The sequence below is a fragment of the Gobio gobio genome (genome assembly GCF_949357685.1).
Source record: "Gobio gobio genome assembly, chromosome: 7".
Taxonomy (NCBI): domain Eukaryota; kingdom Metazoa; phylum Chordata; class Actinopteri; order Cypriniformes; family Gobionidae; genus Gobio; species Gobio gobio.
The window spans coordinates 224491-242897 of NC_137103.1; the positions used below are offsets into that span (position 1 = coordinate 224491).

Here is an 18407-nt window from a genome sequence, read left to right on the forward strand (position 1 = left end):
TTTTCCCCTCTAACCCTATTTGTAGACCTTGACTTATCAAAACCAATAGCATTGTTTTCCACAGAGTTGTAATTGTGTGTTTATTAACTATTTAAACCAAAAACAGAACTGAGATTATAGATTCCCCTAAAAGAGTGACTTAACCAAACTCATCTTTGCCATCCATTAATGGTTAATGTTTAAAAGCGGCTTTAGCAGGAAGTGTTCACCGGTGCTTCCTGAAGATCTCCAACACTACACACTCCATATATTCCCTGATCAGGGCTTGGGCTTGAGCAGATGCATCAGGAGACATGTGACCTGTGCGGAGTTGGGGAGCTCCAGGAACAAGGGTTTAGTGTTGTTAAATGTGCTAACAGTTCGGATACGTGGTGTACGGTGTACATTTTAGGACATCCTCAGACCTCAGTCATATGTCAAAGGTATCATGTCTAAGACTAAAAGGCTTCAGCTCTCGTCTGTTATCAGCTCTCGTATAATACGGGGCAATGACCTCAGACATAAAGCCATCGGTCTAAACGGACTCCATTAGTCCATGTTTTCACTGCACATTGGGGTTAACGTTTGAAATACATTAGCAGCGATATACTGTTAGCAAACATCCCGGCTCCGCCCAGGCTACTGAGAGCGACATGTGCTGCGCGCTTTCCTCTCAACAACAACATGAACACAACGACAGCTGACGCACAGTCGCTTTTCCTCAGATCTGAAGCCTTTCCATCTGAGGCTCTTCCGTCATGTGACTGAGGTCGTGGATATACCCCATAGTGGTGTCCATAATTTGTGTTTGGTGTCAATGTGTGTGTGTGTTTAGCCGTCTAGTTTGGGTCCCTTGGGTTTGACTGAGGGAGCTCTGTGTCAACATGACCTGATCCGCGTGATCTACAGTGGCCTGCACCCGCAGAGAGAGACTTTCACTGCCCAGAACAGGTCATTGTGTTATAATAGAGTTTCTGTACACTTCAGATGTCTGCCATTGAACTCTACTGACACATGTGCGAGTCTCTGTGATGTGTGTGTGTGTGTGTGCAGGTTTGAGGTGTTGTGTTTCCTGATGTTGTGTTATAATGCAGTGGTGGTCTACATGCCCTCCTCATCACACCAGGCCGTCTGCAGAATGAGCTCAAGGTGAGATCTCCGCTCTTCCAACTGATGATATTAGACGTGTGTAAACATGAATACACTCCTGTTTGAGTGCGATTGGAAACCCTAGAGCTGGACCTGATGAGAAGGACTAGGGCGGTCTGTAGATTAACATTTTAATCACTATTAATCGCCCTTTTTGTGAAATTAAGTGTACACCGTTCATTATGTGGAACACGTAATCCAGCAGAGTAACCATCACACTGAAGGTGATCTTCCTGCGGCTTTCAGGGTAAATTTAGCCAAAAAAACCAAATAACCAAACGATAGTCTTAATTTGACCATCTACAAAGTAAGGCCTTAAAAATGTCTTAAATTGGAGCAGAAAGTCTTAAATTCAGTATCATGGCATTAAATCAGGGCCATATGATGTCTGTGGTGCAGACAAAGGATCACAGAATCCACTCATAAAAATGTCAACTTTTGGATGAATAGATCAAAAGTAGGACGGGTCAGTCACTAAAGGGACAGTTCACCCAAAAATGGAAAACAGAATTTGAGAAAAGATAAAACGCATTTCATAGGGCTTTTGTTCGTTAAACTTTTAATAAATTGCTATTAATTTGTATACGTTTCATGATTGAAATTAATTAGACATGCTTTATGACTACTCAAATTTAATTTAACCATTAAAACAGAAATTAAAAATAAAGCGGATATCATAGGGCTCTAAATTCCTAAATTAATTTCCATGCACTTTCAAAAAAAAAAAAAAACTTCCTCAGGATTTTTGTTTTCCAGCACAAACATCTAAACATCATTAAATCAAGAGACATTTACTGGACATGCAAAATTAAGAAATTAAGTCTTGTTTTGTGAGAAATTGAACACAATGACGTGAGTTTATGCTTAACCAGAACACATTTCTGTCAGCGGGTATGAGAATTACTCTCATTTGGATCAGGTTGATTTTCTGAGCCCATTGGCAGATATTTGTGCTTGTTTTGTAAAATCCCATGATTTCATATCTTCAGTGGTTTTGCTGCTCTAGTAAATGTGTCTTGATTTAAGAATCTTTAGATATTTCCTCTGGAAAACGAGACGAACGCCTGACGGAGAACATCAGTTCTTCTGCTGTGTGATCAGAAGCTTCAGTTAAAGGGTTTCCATATTCCAGTGTTTGGGAGCAGAGCTAGGGAAACGTTTAAGTAATTTATATTTATTGAGTAAAGGAGATCTGTTGAAAATTGTGTTTTCTAACTTTGAAATGTTGCTAAACAACTTCTGTGCTTCCTAGACCTGTATGTTTAGAGAACAAATGGACGTGTTCCCTTCATTTTCCTTAAATGTTCTTAAATTGCTGTTGAATGAACCCTGTTGAGTAATCCTGTGCGTTGGGTGATGAATGCAGAGCATGCACTGGTGCTGTTTAACACGCGTGTGTCATGTGTCAGGCTGTGCGTGTGCGGCTTCCCTCGACAGCAGCTGAAGGCATGGGCGGCTCCCGGCATGCGTGTGCTGCTGGACCCAGAGTTCATGGTGCAGATGCTCACCGCTGTCTACCATGCCATGTAAGTGTGTGTGTGTGTGTGTGTGTGTGTGTGTGTGTGTGTACATGTTTTTCTAGCCTGGTGGGGACTTCAACCTGACTGTAGACAGACTCATGGGGACTCGTGTCCTAAATTGAGGTCCCCACGGGCACAAAAGCTTATAAATCATTCAGAATGAGTTTTTATGAAAATTTAAAAATGCAGAATGTCTCCTGTGAGGGTTAGGTTTAGGGGCAGGGGCAGTGTAGGGGGATAGAATATACGGTTTGTACAGTATAAAAACCATTACGCCTATGGTGAGTCCCCAGAAGGATAGCGCACCAGACGTGTGTGTGTGTGTGTGTGTGTGTGTGTGTGTGTGTGTGTGTGTGTGTGTGTGTGTGTGTGTGTGTGTGTGTGTGTGTGTGTGTGTGTGTGTGTGTGTGTGTGTGTGTGTGTGAACACAGGTAAAAACAGCTCGTTCCTTACAACCTCACAACAGCTTTCATCAAGTCCTGAACACATTACAAACACTGGACTACAGTGAGAATGTGAAGAAACGCAGTGAAACATCCGGAGAAATGTATTTCACTGTATTCATGTTATGAGCATGTTTTGGTCAAGACACCGATCCTGTAGTGATGATTTCAGCAGTGAAAAGATCTAACCAATATAAACTGGGAGTCTAGATTAAACGACTCAATTTAGTCAGAATTGGCCACAATGAGTGAATCTCTGTCTTGTGGTGAAAGAGTGCCTGCTCAGCTTCGCTCTGGTGTGTGTGTTGCAGATATAACGGGGAGTGGGATGCTGGGAGAGAGGCTTTGGATGACATCCTGTACAGAGCTCAGCTGGAGCTGTATTCTGAGCCGCTGCTGGTACGACTCACACACACCTGTCTCCTTACTGTCTGTGGATTATTGTATCTGCTGCTACTGAAGCTCTTGTGCCCGTTTAGCTGGCCAATGCCATGAAGAGCTCTCTGCCCGCCAGCGCTCCGGCCGGATCTCAGGGGAAGACGCTCCTGCAGGTGGAGGTGACGCCCACCATCCGACGCGTTTCCCACTGCGCCATCACAGCTGCATCCATCCGCAGACTGCGCTGGAAGAGAGAGGGTAAGGTCACACACACTCCACACACACCTGACCCGATCTCACAAACACGCCCTACACCAGAAACCGCCCACTGCTGTGAATGAAGAACATGCGGGACGTGTTTTCATGCTCGACATGGTCAGTGCTGTATGAGAGCCTGAGTCAGATTAAACCAACAAAACCACAACCATTTCCTCCAAGCTTTCAGTACAAGATCATTAGAAAAACCACCAGCATGCTGAGAATAATTAAGAAAAGAGTCAGAAATGAGACAAACAAATGTACACATTCTCATTCAGTCACTCATGTCATTAAAGGGGTCATGTTTCACTCTTACAGCTGTCCAGATGAACTAATGGTGAAAAGTGTTGATTATAGCATTATATTTAGATGACAGACATGAACCCTGTTCATCATAACGAACAGTGAAAACACAATGTAAATAAGTGTAGACTGTCATTGATTATAATCACTGTGTGATTGACGGCTCCTGTGATAATCTGTCGGGTCCATATCTTACAGTGAAGTCTGTTAGCAGAGCCTGCGCCAAAATTGTGACTGATTTCCCAAAGAATCCACAGTGAAATGTACCGAATGCAAATAAATAATGCTCAACTGAGACGTTCACATTGTTGAGAATAAATCAGCACATCCCTAGCATTAGGTGATGTTATCTGTAGTGTGTTCGTCTCTCCTCGTCATCTCACTAACACGCCAGTGGGCGGGGCCAAAGACATGATGATGTAGAAGTGGCCGTTGATCTGATTGGAATCTCAAATTCAAAACATGTCGTTTCTGAGCTTGGTTTCAATGAAAGCTATTTTGGGACTAAGAAAGAAAACTCTCAAGCTCTCTTTGCTGTAATGTTGAATTCCTACACTGCACCATGAAGCGATGGAAATCAGATGAGGATTTTTTTTTAAAACCCGTAATTGAACAAGACTTAGGTTAACACTTACAAAACTAAACTTGGAAAACAAAATCTCGAAAAGAAAAGAAAATGAGTACGACTGGCGTGGGGATGGCCCACGGGTCAGATTGCCAGTGAACTGAAACCTCCTCCATTTGGAGATTATTTTACATGCAGAGGAATGGTGCATTAACTAGCTTGGGCTTTAAATCCCTTTCCAGACAACAAGTATCATCCGTCTGCCTTCTCAGGGGCTCAGGCTGCTCTTTTGGTACTATGAGCATAAATGCATATGACCAAACCAAACCATTAGTGTGTGTCACAAATGAACGTTGAGACGTGTGTGTGAGTTAGAATCGTATTGAATGATGCCAGTGGAGTTTGAGCTAGTATTTTGTGGCATGAACGTCAGCTGTAGAAGCTGAATCTTCCTCCTTCATGACTGCGATTGCGTTCTTCTTCCTGACCAGAGTCCTGCAACGGGTCGGGTACCCGCGGTTAAAAAGCAAAAAAGTGGCTAAAACGGGTGGATTGTGACATTCCTAAAATTCACGGGCGGGGATGCGGGCGGATAATTAACTCCTCGCGGGCGGGTAGTAGCGCGGGTGAAAAATATGTGCAACATTTGTCTAAATTACCATTACACATACGCAACAACGACATGACATTTGACCCATCACGTCACCACCACTGCGACAGTGCGACTTTTGTTGATGCTTCTCGTAGCCTAGTTGAAGCGAGCGTTGCAGGAGTATGGATGAAGTAAAAGTAAAGTTGGCGAGTGGAGTATATACAATTGTTGACAACGAGTCTTTAAAGGCAAAATCGGATGTGTGGAGAAAGTGTGGTGTAATAAGAGATCAGGAAAATAACATCATAAGCGGCATCGCGGCTTGCAAACTTCGAGGAGAAACGCGAACATCAGCTAGCAGGCTCAAGTATAGGCTAGCCTATAATATATTGTTTGTGAGTGACAGGCTCAGGTTTTTTTCTTCTTCCATTAACAGGTCTATTTTCGTAGGCTATAGTTATCAGGTTCCATAGCCTATTTAAGCGCACTTTAGCCTGTTTCATCAGCCCATTCATGACGCTGTTGTGATGTTGTGAGAGGTGCAAGATAAAAAATAAAGCACTTTAATTGGAATGGTTTTAGCGTTTGTGATTTTATCGCGGGCACGGATCGGGTAACGGGCCAAATATTAACGGGTCTGGGCGGGTGCAGATTTCATTTTGATATTATCACGGGTGACGGGTCGGATCCGGTGCTGAACTTTGCGGGTACGGGCGGGGGCGGGTATCCAAAAATGGACCCGTGCAGGACTCTGTTCCTGACGATCTTATCTCTTGGCTGAGACACGTCAGCGGGGAGCGAGACTATTAGCCGCTCCTGAGCCATGTTCCAGTGGACAGTAGTGTTAATACCCTCTTCACATGTGCACAGAGGCACGGAGTCATACACACCAACATTTCTTAATTAAACTTAGTGAGTCATAGTATTAGTGATGCTTGGCTTAGTGATTCTCAACTCACACCTCCCAGAATGTCTAGTCAGCACACTAAGAAGCTTATGAGTTAAATCAGGTGTTTAAAACTAATTCTTCTAATTCTAAAACTAAAACGTTTAACCGGTTCATAATGAACTGATCATTTACTATTAGTTTGGCCAAATGCAGCTGGTTTAATCCGTGCTCTCTGACCTTCATTGTGCCCAATACCACAAGGACACATGATCCCCCTTTTCAGATCAGCACCATGGACACTTTATTTCCCCTTTTTTGTGTTTTTTTTTTTAAAGTTTATTGTATTTAAAAGAAACGCCTCTCCCCACCTCTTCCCTCTCCCTGCCAGAGCATCACAGACATCATTCAAGACTCCTAAGAATACATTTCACATATGTCATGTCTGTTGTGTCGGTCATTTGCTTTTTAAAGCCATTGGTTGGTGATTAATAACAAATTAATTATGGCTGTACTAAAAATAAATGAAAAAAACTTTGATATTGACTTGAGAAAACCTAGTTGGAAAGTTTAAAATCGTTTAAAAACCTTTTGTCAGATGGACCTATAGAAACACAGAGCATGTTCTTGACATACCTCCACCTGGTTCTCCCACCCAATCCCTGATCATCTTCACTTGTTCACTATTACTTCCTGTGTCATGGACGATATTTATACTCACTCTCACCTTCCCATCATTGTCTTTTCTCATCCTGAGTTTGTAAGACCTTGTGTGGTGGCTCCCCCTCTTCAGTGTGTTTCCTATGATTATAGAGTTCATCCATTTTCCTGCAAGTTACTGTGCAGTTTCTCATCCTGGTCATTGCGATTCTGTGTTTGTTGGTTGGAACGAGGCTGGGGTTGGAGAAATATATACAATACTCAATACAGAGTTTTGAACCGAGCTGGAAACCATCATTCTCGACTGTTTCCACCTCCCAGTACCATCAGCTTGTGTGGCTTAGGAGCCCATGCAAGTGGATTCCTCGCATATTTATGCACCTGAGAGACAGCGGTGGATATAGTCACAGCTCTGCCTGTACTGTGTCTTGTCCAATCACTTCCTAGTGGAGTGTTTGTTTCATCAGGCATGGTGAGCTCCATCCAACAGTGCTCTTCAGTTTCCTCACCACTCAGAAGGCCTTTTACCGTTCCCACTGCCACTGTTTTTTGTTACAGATGCCCTTGTTGACTTATCTACCAGTGTCTCAGCAAGAGATTTTGACTCTATCCCATTCATCTAAAAACCCCACTGTCCATTCAGTCTTTCATGGGACAGCCCCTGGGTTCTGAACACATCAAACAGCAAACCTTTGAGTAGAGAGCATACAAAGAGAGCATTGTTTTCTTCATCCTATCAGTGTTCACTAGTTCAATCATCCTAGGGATATCTTGGATACCTCCCAGCTTTCATGGAAAACCAGGGAAACCCTGAAGTGGAGTCTTTGCTGTCACGGCTTCACCCTTTCCTCATCACCGTCTCTGGGACTGTGCCATTGACATCCTGCTGGATGCCAAATTGCCATGTATCCATGTGTTCTACCTTTTGCAGCCGCAGAAAGCCAAGGAGGAGTATGTGAAGAAGGCCAGTGGTACATTTGCCAATCCACTTCTCTGATAGCCTCAAGCTTCTTCCTTGTAGCCAAGAAATTCCAAATGATCCTCAGATAAAAGCTGGCAAACCCTAGGACACTGCAGTTCCTTAACTGTGGGGCTGAGGCCAGGACCTGACCACAGAATGGGAAGGGCCTTTGTCCCTGCATTGACCAACGTGCACTGAACAACATAACGCTTATAATAACCATCCTCTAGTGCAGCCTTAGAGAAGTAGAGGGGGGCAACCTGGTTCACCAGGCTCAATCTTCATAGTCCCTACATCCTCATTCACATCCATGAGGACAGCATTTATAACACCTGCTGGGCACTGCGAGTATCAGATCATGCTGTATGGCCTGGCTCACTCTCCATCAGTGTTCCAGGGGTTTGTGAACAAAGTGTTTCGAGATTATCTCTCTCAGTTTGTTATTGTATACATTAATGACATTCTAATTTTTTCTTCTCTTCTGGAACACGTTTGGTCCTTCGGCATCTGCGTGAGGAAGGGCTCATTCCACAAACTTCGGTGCAGTTCTTAGGTTACATTATTGGCCCCAATGCTGTGCAGATGGACACATGAAAGCTGGATGTGGTCCGTTCCTGACCTCAGTCAAGGAACTGCAGCGGTTCCTAGGGTTTTCCGCCAATCGGTGGAGCCCCATCCTGCCATCTTCAGTCTTCATCTGCCCCATCCAGTGAATTAGAGAATCAGCCATGCCGCCTTTCAGGAGCCTGTTCCAGTCGGGTCTGTGTTCCCACCTCAGAACCGTCCTCTGGTGCTGTCAGAGTAAGAGGGTCTGGACCTCAGCCCATGTACACCATCAGCAAGTCGTATGCCGTCATCAGAGGTTATCTCCTCTCAACTACTAGCCCAGGCAGGCAGAATGTCTGGCTCTCAACCCTGTACATCTGACTACAGCTCCCATCTAAAAAATCTACATTTTACTTGGCCCTTCCTCATCACCCACTAGATTAACCAAGATCCATCCTGGATTCAGTGTCTCACTCTTCAAACCATTTCACCATCTCCTTCCTCCACAGAGCCAGGTGCTGGTTATGAACCCCTCCTCCTTTGCTCATTGATGGAGATCCCGCCTATGCTGGCAAGTACATTCTAGACTCTTAGCACTGCAGAGGTTATCTCGAGTATCTTCATGATTGGGAAAGGGTATGGACCTGAGGAAAGATGGGTGGCTGAGTCCGGCCACAGCATTGAGGGTCTTGGACCTCTGGAGCGGCCCATGGGGGGGTCCTGCCATGCCTTCCCCTGGTTCTCCCACCCCAGTCTCTTCACATTTGCTTCACATTTGCATTTCACTCTTAGCTTAATACCATTGTCTCGTCTCGTCATGAGTTTGTAAGAGATCACAACATCGTTTGGTGCCTCCTCATCTTCAGCCGTGTGTTTCCTGTGATCAAAGGGACTGTCTTAGTATTCATGCATTTCCCTGCAAGTTCCTGTCCTGTTTCTCACCTTGGTCATTGCTGTTTGTCTGCTCCGGTGTTAGTCTGTCTTGACCGTTCTATAGTCGATAGATAGATTATAGACCTATAGTTTTGTTAAATCTGTTCAGAATTCGAGTAGTATATTCCAGACTTGAATCCGATCAGAAAGATCTAGAACGAGTTAGATAATTTTAGTCTCATAGTAATAATAATAATACAAATTCTGTGTAGATATCAGATCAGTAAATCAGCTTTCTCAAGCCAACCTATAACATGCAAAGACATTTAATCTAAGCTTCCATTATCTGTGAAAAGTCTTCTCTGTGATGGACATGTGCCAGTGATGTGTCTGTTCTTTCTCTGTCTTTGTGTGGTTCACTGCACACTGTGGGAAATTGTTGCATTCTGATTGTTTTCCGTGTTCCTGTTGGGCACAGACACTAAGAAGCACATTTCCCCCTGTTCTGTTACATCCCAGATTGTTTTGACTTCTCAAGTGATGCAGAATTCAGCCTCACCATCTGCCCCAGCCGACACGCCCCCTGGGATCCAGCGGCCAATCATGAGCCAGGAGGGAGGGGCTCTCTCACAGTCACACATGAGGGTAGGCAGGGGGTGGAGTCAGATCATGGAGGCGGTCTTTCCCCCTTAGACTCACCCAATAGACTCACTTCCTTTAGGGCACCTCAGCTTTCCTGGAATGTACCTCCCCAAAAAACCTCAAAGTCATGCCAAGTCCTAGTAGGACATACATGAGTGATGCATCAGGCCATGGCATGGGGCCGTGAGGGCTGTCATTTATTGACCTGTCTCCTGCAAACACTAAGTGCAATTAAAACATTAATATAAATGTTAGTAAAATTCATTTATATCCATTGTCGAAAAGCTTCTTACGAAAACGGCATCACTGAAACTAAATTTCCACAATTTGCTGAAAGTGTATTACGGTCATAACTTCGGCTCATCTCATATACACTTGTGAAATAGTTTCTCAACTTAAATCCCTTTCCCTTTCAAATTCATATAGTGTTCATACGTGTCCTGATTCAACAAGCTATTGTCACACTCTCTCTTTCTCTTAAGACATTGTGTAAAAGTCAATTTCATAGATTGATGAGAGATTATTTCTCTAGAGGTTAGTGTTGTCATGATGCCAAATCAAATCTCTTTCAAACTAGAGCGTGGATAGAGTGATGACAGAAGCATCTGAGGCTCGTTCTCATAAAAAGGCAAAGCTAGATGAGACATTAGTTATGGTTGAATGGGAGGATTGAAGTTTATTGAAACTAAAGCTTTCGACAAGGGTCTTGCCATTGGCAATATTAGCCTTGATAGTACTTATACACTCACCTAAAGGATTATTAGGAACACCATACTAATACTGTGTTTGACCCCCTTTCACCTTCAGAACTGCCTTAATTCTACGTGGCATTGACTCAACAAGGTGCTGAAAGCATTCTTTAGAAATGTTGGCCCATATTGATAGGATAGCATCTTGCAGTTGATGGAGATTTGTGGGATGCACATCCAGGGCACTAAGCTTCCATTCCACCACATCCCAAAGATGCTCTATTGGGTTGAGATCTGGTGACTGTGGGGGCCATTTTAGTACAGTGAACTCATTGTCATGTTCAAGAAACCAATTTGAAATGATTGGAGCTTTGTGACGGTGCATTATCCTGCTGGAAGTAGCCATCAGAGGATGGGGACATGGTGGTCATAAAGGGATGGACATGGTCAGAAACAATGCCCGGGTAGAACGTGGTATTTAAACGATGCCCAATTGGCACTAAGGGGCCTAAAGTGTGCCAAGAAAACATCCCCCACACCATTACACCACCACCACCAGCCTGCACAGTGGTAACAAGGCATGATGGATCCATGTTCTCATTCTGTTTACACCAAATTCTGACTCTACCATCTGAATGTCTCAACAGAAATCCAGACTCATCAGACCAGGCAACATTTTTCCAGTCATCAACTGTCCAATGTTGGTGAGCTTGTGCAAATTGTAGCCTCTTTTTCCTATTTGTAGTGGAGATGAGTGGTACCCGGTGGGGTCTTCTGCTGTTGTAGCCCATCCGCCTCAAGGTTGTGCGTGTTGTGGCTTCACAAATGCTTTGCTGCAGACCTCGGTTGTAACGAGTGGTTATTTCAGTCAAAGTTGCTCTTCTATCAGCTTGAATCAGTCGGCCCATGACCTCTGACCTCTAGCATCAACAAGGCATTTTCTCCCACAGGACTGCCGTATACTGGATGTTTTTCCCTTTTCACACCATTCTTTGTAATCCCTAGAAATGGTTGTGCGTGAAAATCCCAGTAACTGAGCAGATTGTGAAATACTCAGACCGGCCCGTCTGGCACCAACAACCATGCCACGCTCAAAATTGCTTAAATCACCTTTCTTTCCCATTTTGACATTCAGTTTGGAGTTCAGGAGATTGTCTTGACCAGGACCACACCCCTAAATGCATTGAAGCAACTGCCATGTGATTGGTTGATTAGATAATTGCATTAATGAGAAATTGAACAGGTGTTCCTAATAATCCTTTAGGTGAGTGTATATAAAACTATTTTAAACACTTCCTCATGTTAGTATTTTCTTAATATGAAGTGCAGAAATCTGTGCGATTATTAGTTGAACATTTGAATCAATGTTTATATCAGTGTCTTCATTTCACTTAGTGTTTATTAAGAGACTTTTCACCAGTTAAGGCTCAAACAGCCGGTCTTGTCATTCTGCTCTGCATGGACAGATTCATCCCTGAGCTTTTCATTTAATCGGGACTAAGCATGCTCAATGTGTCTGACTGTCTTGTTTCGAATTCTTTAAACTACATTTATCTGACCTAAGGTGCCTATGGTGGACTCTGACCACCTTTTCCTCTGGTGGACTTCAGCTAACCAGGCGACGGCATCCAGTCCAAGAGGACACTACCTCAACACTTCAGAAGCATGTGCTAGAGTCTTTAGTGCTTCCCTTCCTGCGCAGCATCAAGACACTCCCACATTACTCTGTGCAGTATTAAGGTTTATTAGCGTCCGGCCGTGCTGGACACAGCAGAGCGAATCGACACACATTCGTACCTTATGATCATGTTCAAAAGTTTACTCAAGTTACTCAAGGTTTTCATGAGCTGAACAGTTTCTACAGTTTGATTGGTTACACTTCTCTCATTCTAAAACTCAGAAACAGAAACACATCTAGATCACAATGTGGGACTAAAGAAAACATCTGTCCCAATAACTCTGAAAAACAGTAGCAGGGGTACTCTAATACAGCACATACTCCAATCAGCCACGTACATGAAACGCATTACACCATCAATGCAAAAACACAGTGCGACATTTTTGTGTGCAGATTTACAGATACACTATATTGCCAACAGTATTGTGCCGCCCCTCCACATCACTGAGTTCAGGTGTTCAATCCCTTCATGGCCACAGGTGTATAACTCAAGCACTAGGCTTGCAGACGCTTCTACACACATTAGTGATTTGCGGCAACTCAGCCACGAAGTGGTAGGCCATGTAAAATCCCAGAGTGGGGTCAGCGCATGCTGAGGGTCACAGAGCGGGGTCAGCGCATGCTGAGGGTCACAGAAGTCGCCAACTTTCTGCAGAGTCAAGAGCTCCAGACCTCCAAACTTCTGTGGCCTTCAGATGAGCTCAAGAACAGTGTGTAGAGCTTCATGGAATGGGTTTCCATGGCCGAGCAGCTCATCCAAGATCACGGATTAAGAATGGAATGGCATTAAAGCTCATGTGTGTGTGAAGGCGGGCAGCACAACACTTTTGGTGATATAGTGTGTCTGCTAGCTTGAATATAGTGCTACAAGTTTAGTTGTAATTTACAACAACAAAACACACATTTGTGAAATCTCATTGTGTTGTTCAGTCATTGGACGCCAGTGCTGGGTAGATTACTTACAAAATGTGGTCAGTTACTGATTTATGTACTTATTTTTTGGAATCTGATTGCGTAATCCAGATAACATGTTATCAGTTTCTACCCAGCACTGTTGACAGCAATGGCAAAGAGTTCATTTTGATTCTTGCTTGTATTTATTTCCCTTTTGCTGCTGCTCCAGCGGATCTCATCTTTCCACCTCAGAAAGTTCCCTTCAGTGTAACAGCCATCATTTCTCTTTGCGTCGCACCTGTAGTCAGACGTGCATCTCTGTGGTCATGTTTAGTGAGTGAGAGAACACACCCGGCTCATGTAAAGACCCTCATGTCCTCAAACCCTGTACGATATTCGACCCGACACCTTCAATCGCTTTCCTCAAACGCTTCTACCAGTGCCACCCTTCAGATGATGAACACTCAACACACACATCATGTATCTGTGGTTCAAAGGTTCTGGGCGTTTGTTGATGAGGAAATATTTGCGAGTGATCAGGGAGCATGTTTGCATGTCCCCGTCTTCATTTATATATGTGAGAGTTCAATGTGTTTATCAATCTGTGTCAGTTTATTGATAATGGCGAACCCTGGAGTGCACAACATCGAGCATAGGTTCAGTGTTTAATGGGTGAAGCTGTTAATGAAATCACACACTTACAGATCTCAGATCGTTTATTGATTGTCAGATTATTCACAGTGCAGACCAGATCTCACAGCTCGCATAATTCTGTAGGGAATCTTGCTCTTCTGGTACTTCCTCTAGCATCACTGACTTCCTGTCTGCGGGGTGGGATGCTTTTTATGACACATTTTGAAGGAGACCGATCAAAAGAGAAATATGATCTCTTGTGATTTTCATCTTCATTCTTTTGTCTGATGTTTAGATCCAGACCAGTTCAGCAGAGAGGAGGAGTCCTTCACCCTGAACGAACCAGATGAGGGCTTCTCGTCTGGAGCGTCCAATAGCAGCCAGCCTAGCGGTTTCCGTGGGAACACAGTGCTGGGTGTGGCCGGCCGAGGGAGCAGCTGTAAGAAGAGCCGCCTGTCCTCAGAGAAGAGGAGAGCCCAGCCGTGTCCGTCCGCAGTGAGTGGAAGCACCTCGTGTACGGCCCTCGACCGCAGGCCAGCCGGGCCGGATGTGAGCCCGGCCCCGGCCCCGGCAGGACGCAGCTCTGGGGCTGAAGCGCGCAGATACTCCAAGCTCAGCCTGCAGGACCAACATCTGCCAGAGACAGAGCTGCTGTCCCCCAAACAGCCCCGCTCGCCCAGCTTCAACATGCAGATCATCTCACAGGTGTAGCCCTGCCTCTGAACACAATCACTGACCCTAAACATGGGGATTATTCACTCAGCCTCCGTCATTCCACACCTGTATTGTTGTCTTTTTTTCCATGAAACATAAAAGGGGTCCAAATTAGGAATGGGGTTGGCCGTTCATGTCACATGGCTCAACTCATTCGAAACATGACCTGGGATAGGGGGAGAATTGTGTATCAAAGGTGTCTTACATTTGGGGCTGTTTCTCACTCAAAGCCCCGGTCATGAAGAACTCCTCCACAGTTATGGAAGGGAAGAACGTCGTACAGGACTGGAGTGACGAGAGTAAATTATGTTTCGTTGTTGCTAAAGTAATGGTGCATTCTCTGACGTGGGGAAATCCTAGTTTGGGGTAGGAACTTTTAGCTGGAACGCCTCAGGTCAGAGTTGAGACTGGGAAACTTGAGGAAGCACATCATCCCAGATTCATTCCCAGCTCTGACATAAGGTCAACGGAACACAGCGTAATCCCTTAAAACCCAAAGCACCGGACAGATTTGAGCGCTCCACTCCAGACGTGGAACAGGAAGTGTGAATCCTGAGAGGACAATCAGCAATAAATTACCCATAATCATATTCATTTTAAAGCCTTTAGTGCAGTCTCTAATGCGTTCCTCTTATTTGGATCATATTTTTCATAAGTAGTTGTAAGAATACTTCCCATAAAATGACCTTCCAAAGAATGTTTGTTTATGATAAACTGTTTTTTTGTTTTGTTTATTTATAATTAGTTTATGCCATTGAGCATAGATGGCCTATACAGATGTTGATCTCCAGAGTATGTAGTCCTAAATCAGAGAATGTGTCCATATATAACATATAGATTATGATATTTCATGTTTAATTGTGTGTGAATGATGTAAAATACTGCATTGTCTGATAATGCAGTCAGAAGACGGGTTAGTGTTGTATTTCAGAGCCATTCCTGAAGTGTGAGAGCTGTTGGTTCAGTCCAGATCTGCGGCGGTCGAGCGTTCTCAGCATCAGAGATGGTCTGCAGGTCAGGCTGTTCTGGGACTGAACCCGGGGATCTGTGGCCAGATTCAGATCTGACCGCTGCTTAAAGATCAGGGTGTGTGTGTGTCACAGTTCTGAATCTGAGGCTCACACACAGATGTAGAGAGGAACCCAACTAAAGATGTCCTGTGTGTCGTCATGTGAATTATATCTGCTGTATCTGACTCTCTGGTCATAAAGTGACTGTGTGTGTGTGTGTGTGTGTGTGTGTGTGTGTGTGTGTGTGTGTGTGTGTGTGTGTGTGTGTGTGTGTGTGTGTGTGTGTGTGTGTGTGTGTGTGTGTGTGTATCATGTAATCATCTGATAGTTTCAGCTTCATGATGGTGAGGGAGAGTTTCTGTGTTGTAGTTTTTCTCTGTCTCTTGTATCTTTGACGGACGCTCCTGTAATGTGTCTGTTGATGTCAGCGTGGCTTGTGTCTCATTATGATGTGTCTCTGGTGTGTATAGTGGTTGTTGTAATCAAAGCTCCCAACACTGAGTTCCCACTTGTGGGATTAAACTGTGAATAAAGTGGTACGTCCTGTGTCAGTGATAACTGTGTGACGAGTGTCATTGAGTTTAAATGATCTTGAAAACATACTCATTACCTGGACTTGTTGTTTGCTATTATTGCTTACATTTGCACTATAATCTTTGAGACAAACCCTTATTGGTCACTACTCCACCCAGGCAATTACACACAAAGTGCTAACAGTTCGAAGTTTTTAACCTCGTCCAGAATAGTACAGAAGCCGAGTCTGACGGTCCTGATGAGCCAGCGCGACGGGTCGGGAGTGCTAACCCTTCCTAGCTCCGGATGAGTGGCACCAGAGGCACAATGGTTGTTTTTGCGGGAAGTCAGACCCAGTGTTTGCACCTCTGCACACAAAGTTGGCCACTTTGTGGATCTGGGTGGTGGTTTCATTCCATAAGAGCTCCACTGGTTGATCAGAGTCAATGTCGCTCCTATGAAGGTATATTTGGTGCAAAACAACTGAACACGCGTGCGAGTGGAATTTGTATCTGTAGAGCATATCCACACATGTGTATCAATAAATTTGAAGTCACAGAGAAAAATATTTTAGGAGTTGTAAACTTGTAGATTTTTTTTCTCACCTACAAACACAACACAACAGTTCCACCTTCACACATTCTTCACTGCAGGTGCACAAATCCTATTCTACGAGTTACACATGAAAAAACTCATACGCTCACATTTTTGCTCCAATTGCTGCAGTGAATATGGTGCAAAACGCATTCACACACCCGTATCAAAAATGTGAAGTCACGGACAAATTTTGCACACCCGCGAATTAATATGTGAATCCATGCAATGAGAGGTGCACACTTGTAGAATATTTGGTCACAAATGCATTACTTTTCTTGGATATTTTTCTAACACAATCACAAGTCCAATCACTACAACTGCTTGAATCTGCTGCTGCGAGTCTCAAACGCATTTGTTTCGCCTTCAAATGACAAGTTCCGCGCGCTCTCACTTTTGCACCATATACTAGGGGAAATGTGGAGCAAAAGTGATTTGTGCATCTGTGAGGCAGCGGCAGGCCCTGTTCAAAGAGCGGAGAATCTCGGCCAATCAGAAGAGCTCTTTTAAACTGGTGGCGCGCGACCGAGAAAGGGGGAAAAAAACCCATGACCATCTTCCCGAGCTTGCGGTGTGAAGTACCAATAAAGGTATGTTTTTTTTTCTTCTTATCTCCCCCCTGCAATCAGTCACTGTTATACATTTGTTTAAGTAGTTTTAATATGTGCGCTGGTCGGCTAAGTTGATAATCCTTGTTTCTTTGTTGGGTTAGCCTTTTTTGTTTCACGAAATGTAAGTTACACTAACGCCAACGTTAGCCTATCTGTACTGTTAATTTTGCTATTCAATCTTATAATTAAATATATTCTCATATTAAACGATGTATTCCTAATATTGTCATCTGCTTTACCTTCTAGAAAAATGACAGAACAGGGTGGGTCTTCACAGGTCAGTATCATATCATACTATGTTGGATGATAACATTTATAGGAATAATACCATAGTAAAGTAAAGGGATTTCATTTGCCCAGTTGGACTAATTGGAAGCTGCAGAGAGTCGCAGAGCAGATTAATTAACATTTTATGAAGCCTATGCAATTTAAAGCATGTTTTAAATCCAAAATTACTGCAAATATATATTAAAAATATAAAATCACTCTTTTTGTAGTTTAAGAATTGTTTAATTCACTTCCATGTGCCCTGCAGTGTCCCAAATCAGCTGACCTGCAAAAGATGCTTAACCACTTAGAAACAGGCGCATCCTCACAAAACTAAGCTAGACTGAGTGCAATAATGTTTGGTCATATTTATCATTGTTTCTCTGTGCCATGACTATAACATATATAATTAGAGTATTTTTATTTCAGGTTTGATTTATGCTAAATGTATAAATTATTATAGTACAATCATGTTTGTTTTGATAATTGTTTATTGCATAAATGTATAATTTAGGCAGCCAACATTGTTGAGATGCTCTAAGGATTTGTTTGAGCTGTTTTATAATATATTTTTGTTCTCTCTAGGACATGCTACTCAGTCATTTACTGGACAGGCTCTACACCAGACTATCAAGTTGCCTTGATCGTGCCCCTCTGGACCTAGATTATTTGGAGTTTGTATGTTCACAGGAGTTTGTGGTACTCAGTGCAGTGTCAAGCCAGCTTCAGATCCCTCAAGCAGTGTATGATGCCCTTACAGAGTTACATCACCTAGTCTCTGAGCAAAATGGCAAGGAAACACGTATAGAAGTTTCCCTGGAGAGGGGAAATAGTGGCCGCCCCAGAGTTATAATATCCAAGGAATATGTGGCTGAGCTTCTTAGTATGGGCCTATCGGTGAAATACATTGCCAGTATTGTAGGGGTTTCTAGGTGGACGCTGTAGAGACGTATGAGTGATTGGGGATTATCTGTGAGGGGTCTGTACAGTGACTTAAGTGATGATGAACTTGATGTCCTGGTATCAGACATTCATTCCAGCAACCCACA

The 18407-nt window shown here is 43.7% G+C and overlaps 1 protein-coding gene across 7 annotated transcripts in view; it reads left to right on the plus strand.

The window, feature by feature from the left end:
• The window catches only part of LOC307129682 (hyccin 2-like), a 40619-nt gene extending 24693 nt beyond the window's left edge, over nucleotides 1–15926 (plus strand). For 4 of the 7 annotated variants that reach the window (XM_079822309.1, XM_079822311.1, XM_079822308.1 and 1 more), the window contains exons 7-11: nucleotides 815–1128; nucleotides 2538–2654; nucleotides 3403–3490; nucleotides 3571–3727; nucleotides 13945–14491. In XM_079822309.1, coding sequence (XP_079678435.1) covers nucleotides 815–1128; nucleotides 2538–2654; nucleotides 3403–3490; nucleotides 3571–3727; nucleotides 13945–14360 — 1092 coding nt within the window. In that variant the 3' untranslated portion in view covers nucleotides 14361–14491. Of the gene's footprint in view, nucleotides 1–814; nucleotides 1129–2537; nucleotides 2655–3402; nucleotides 3491–3570; nucleotides 3728–13944; nucleotides 14492–15294 lie in introns of those variants that run through there. The other 3 variants (XM_079822312.1, XM_079822314.1, XM_079822313.1) reach the window with 2 other exon arrangements.
• Nucleotides 15927–18407: the final 2481 nt, after the last annotated feature.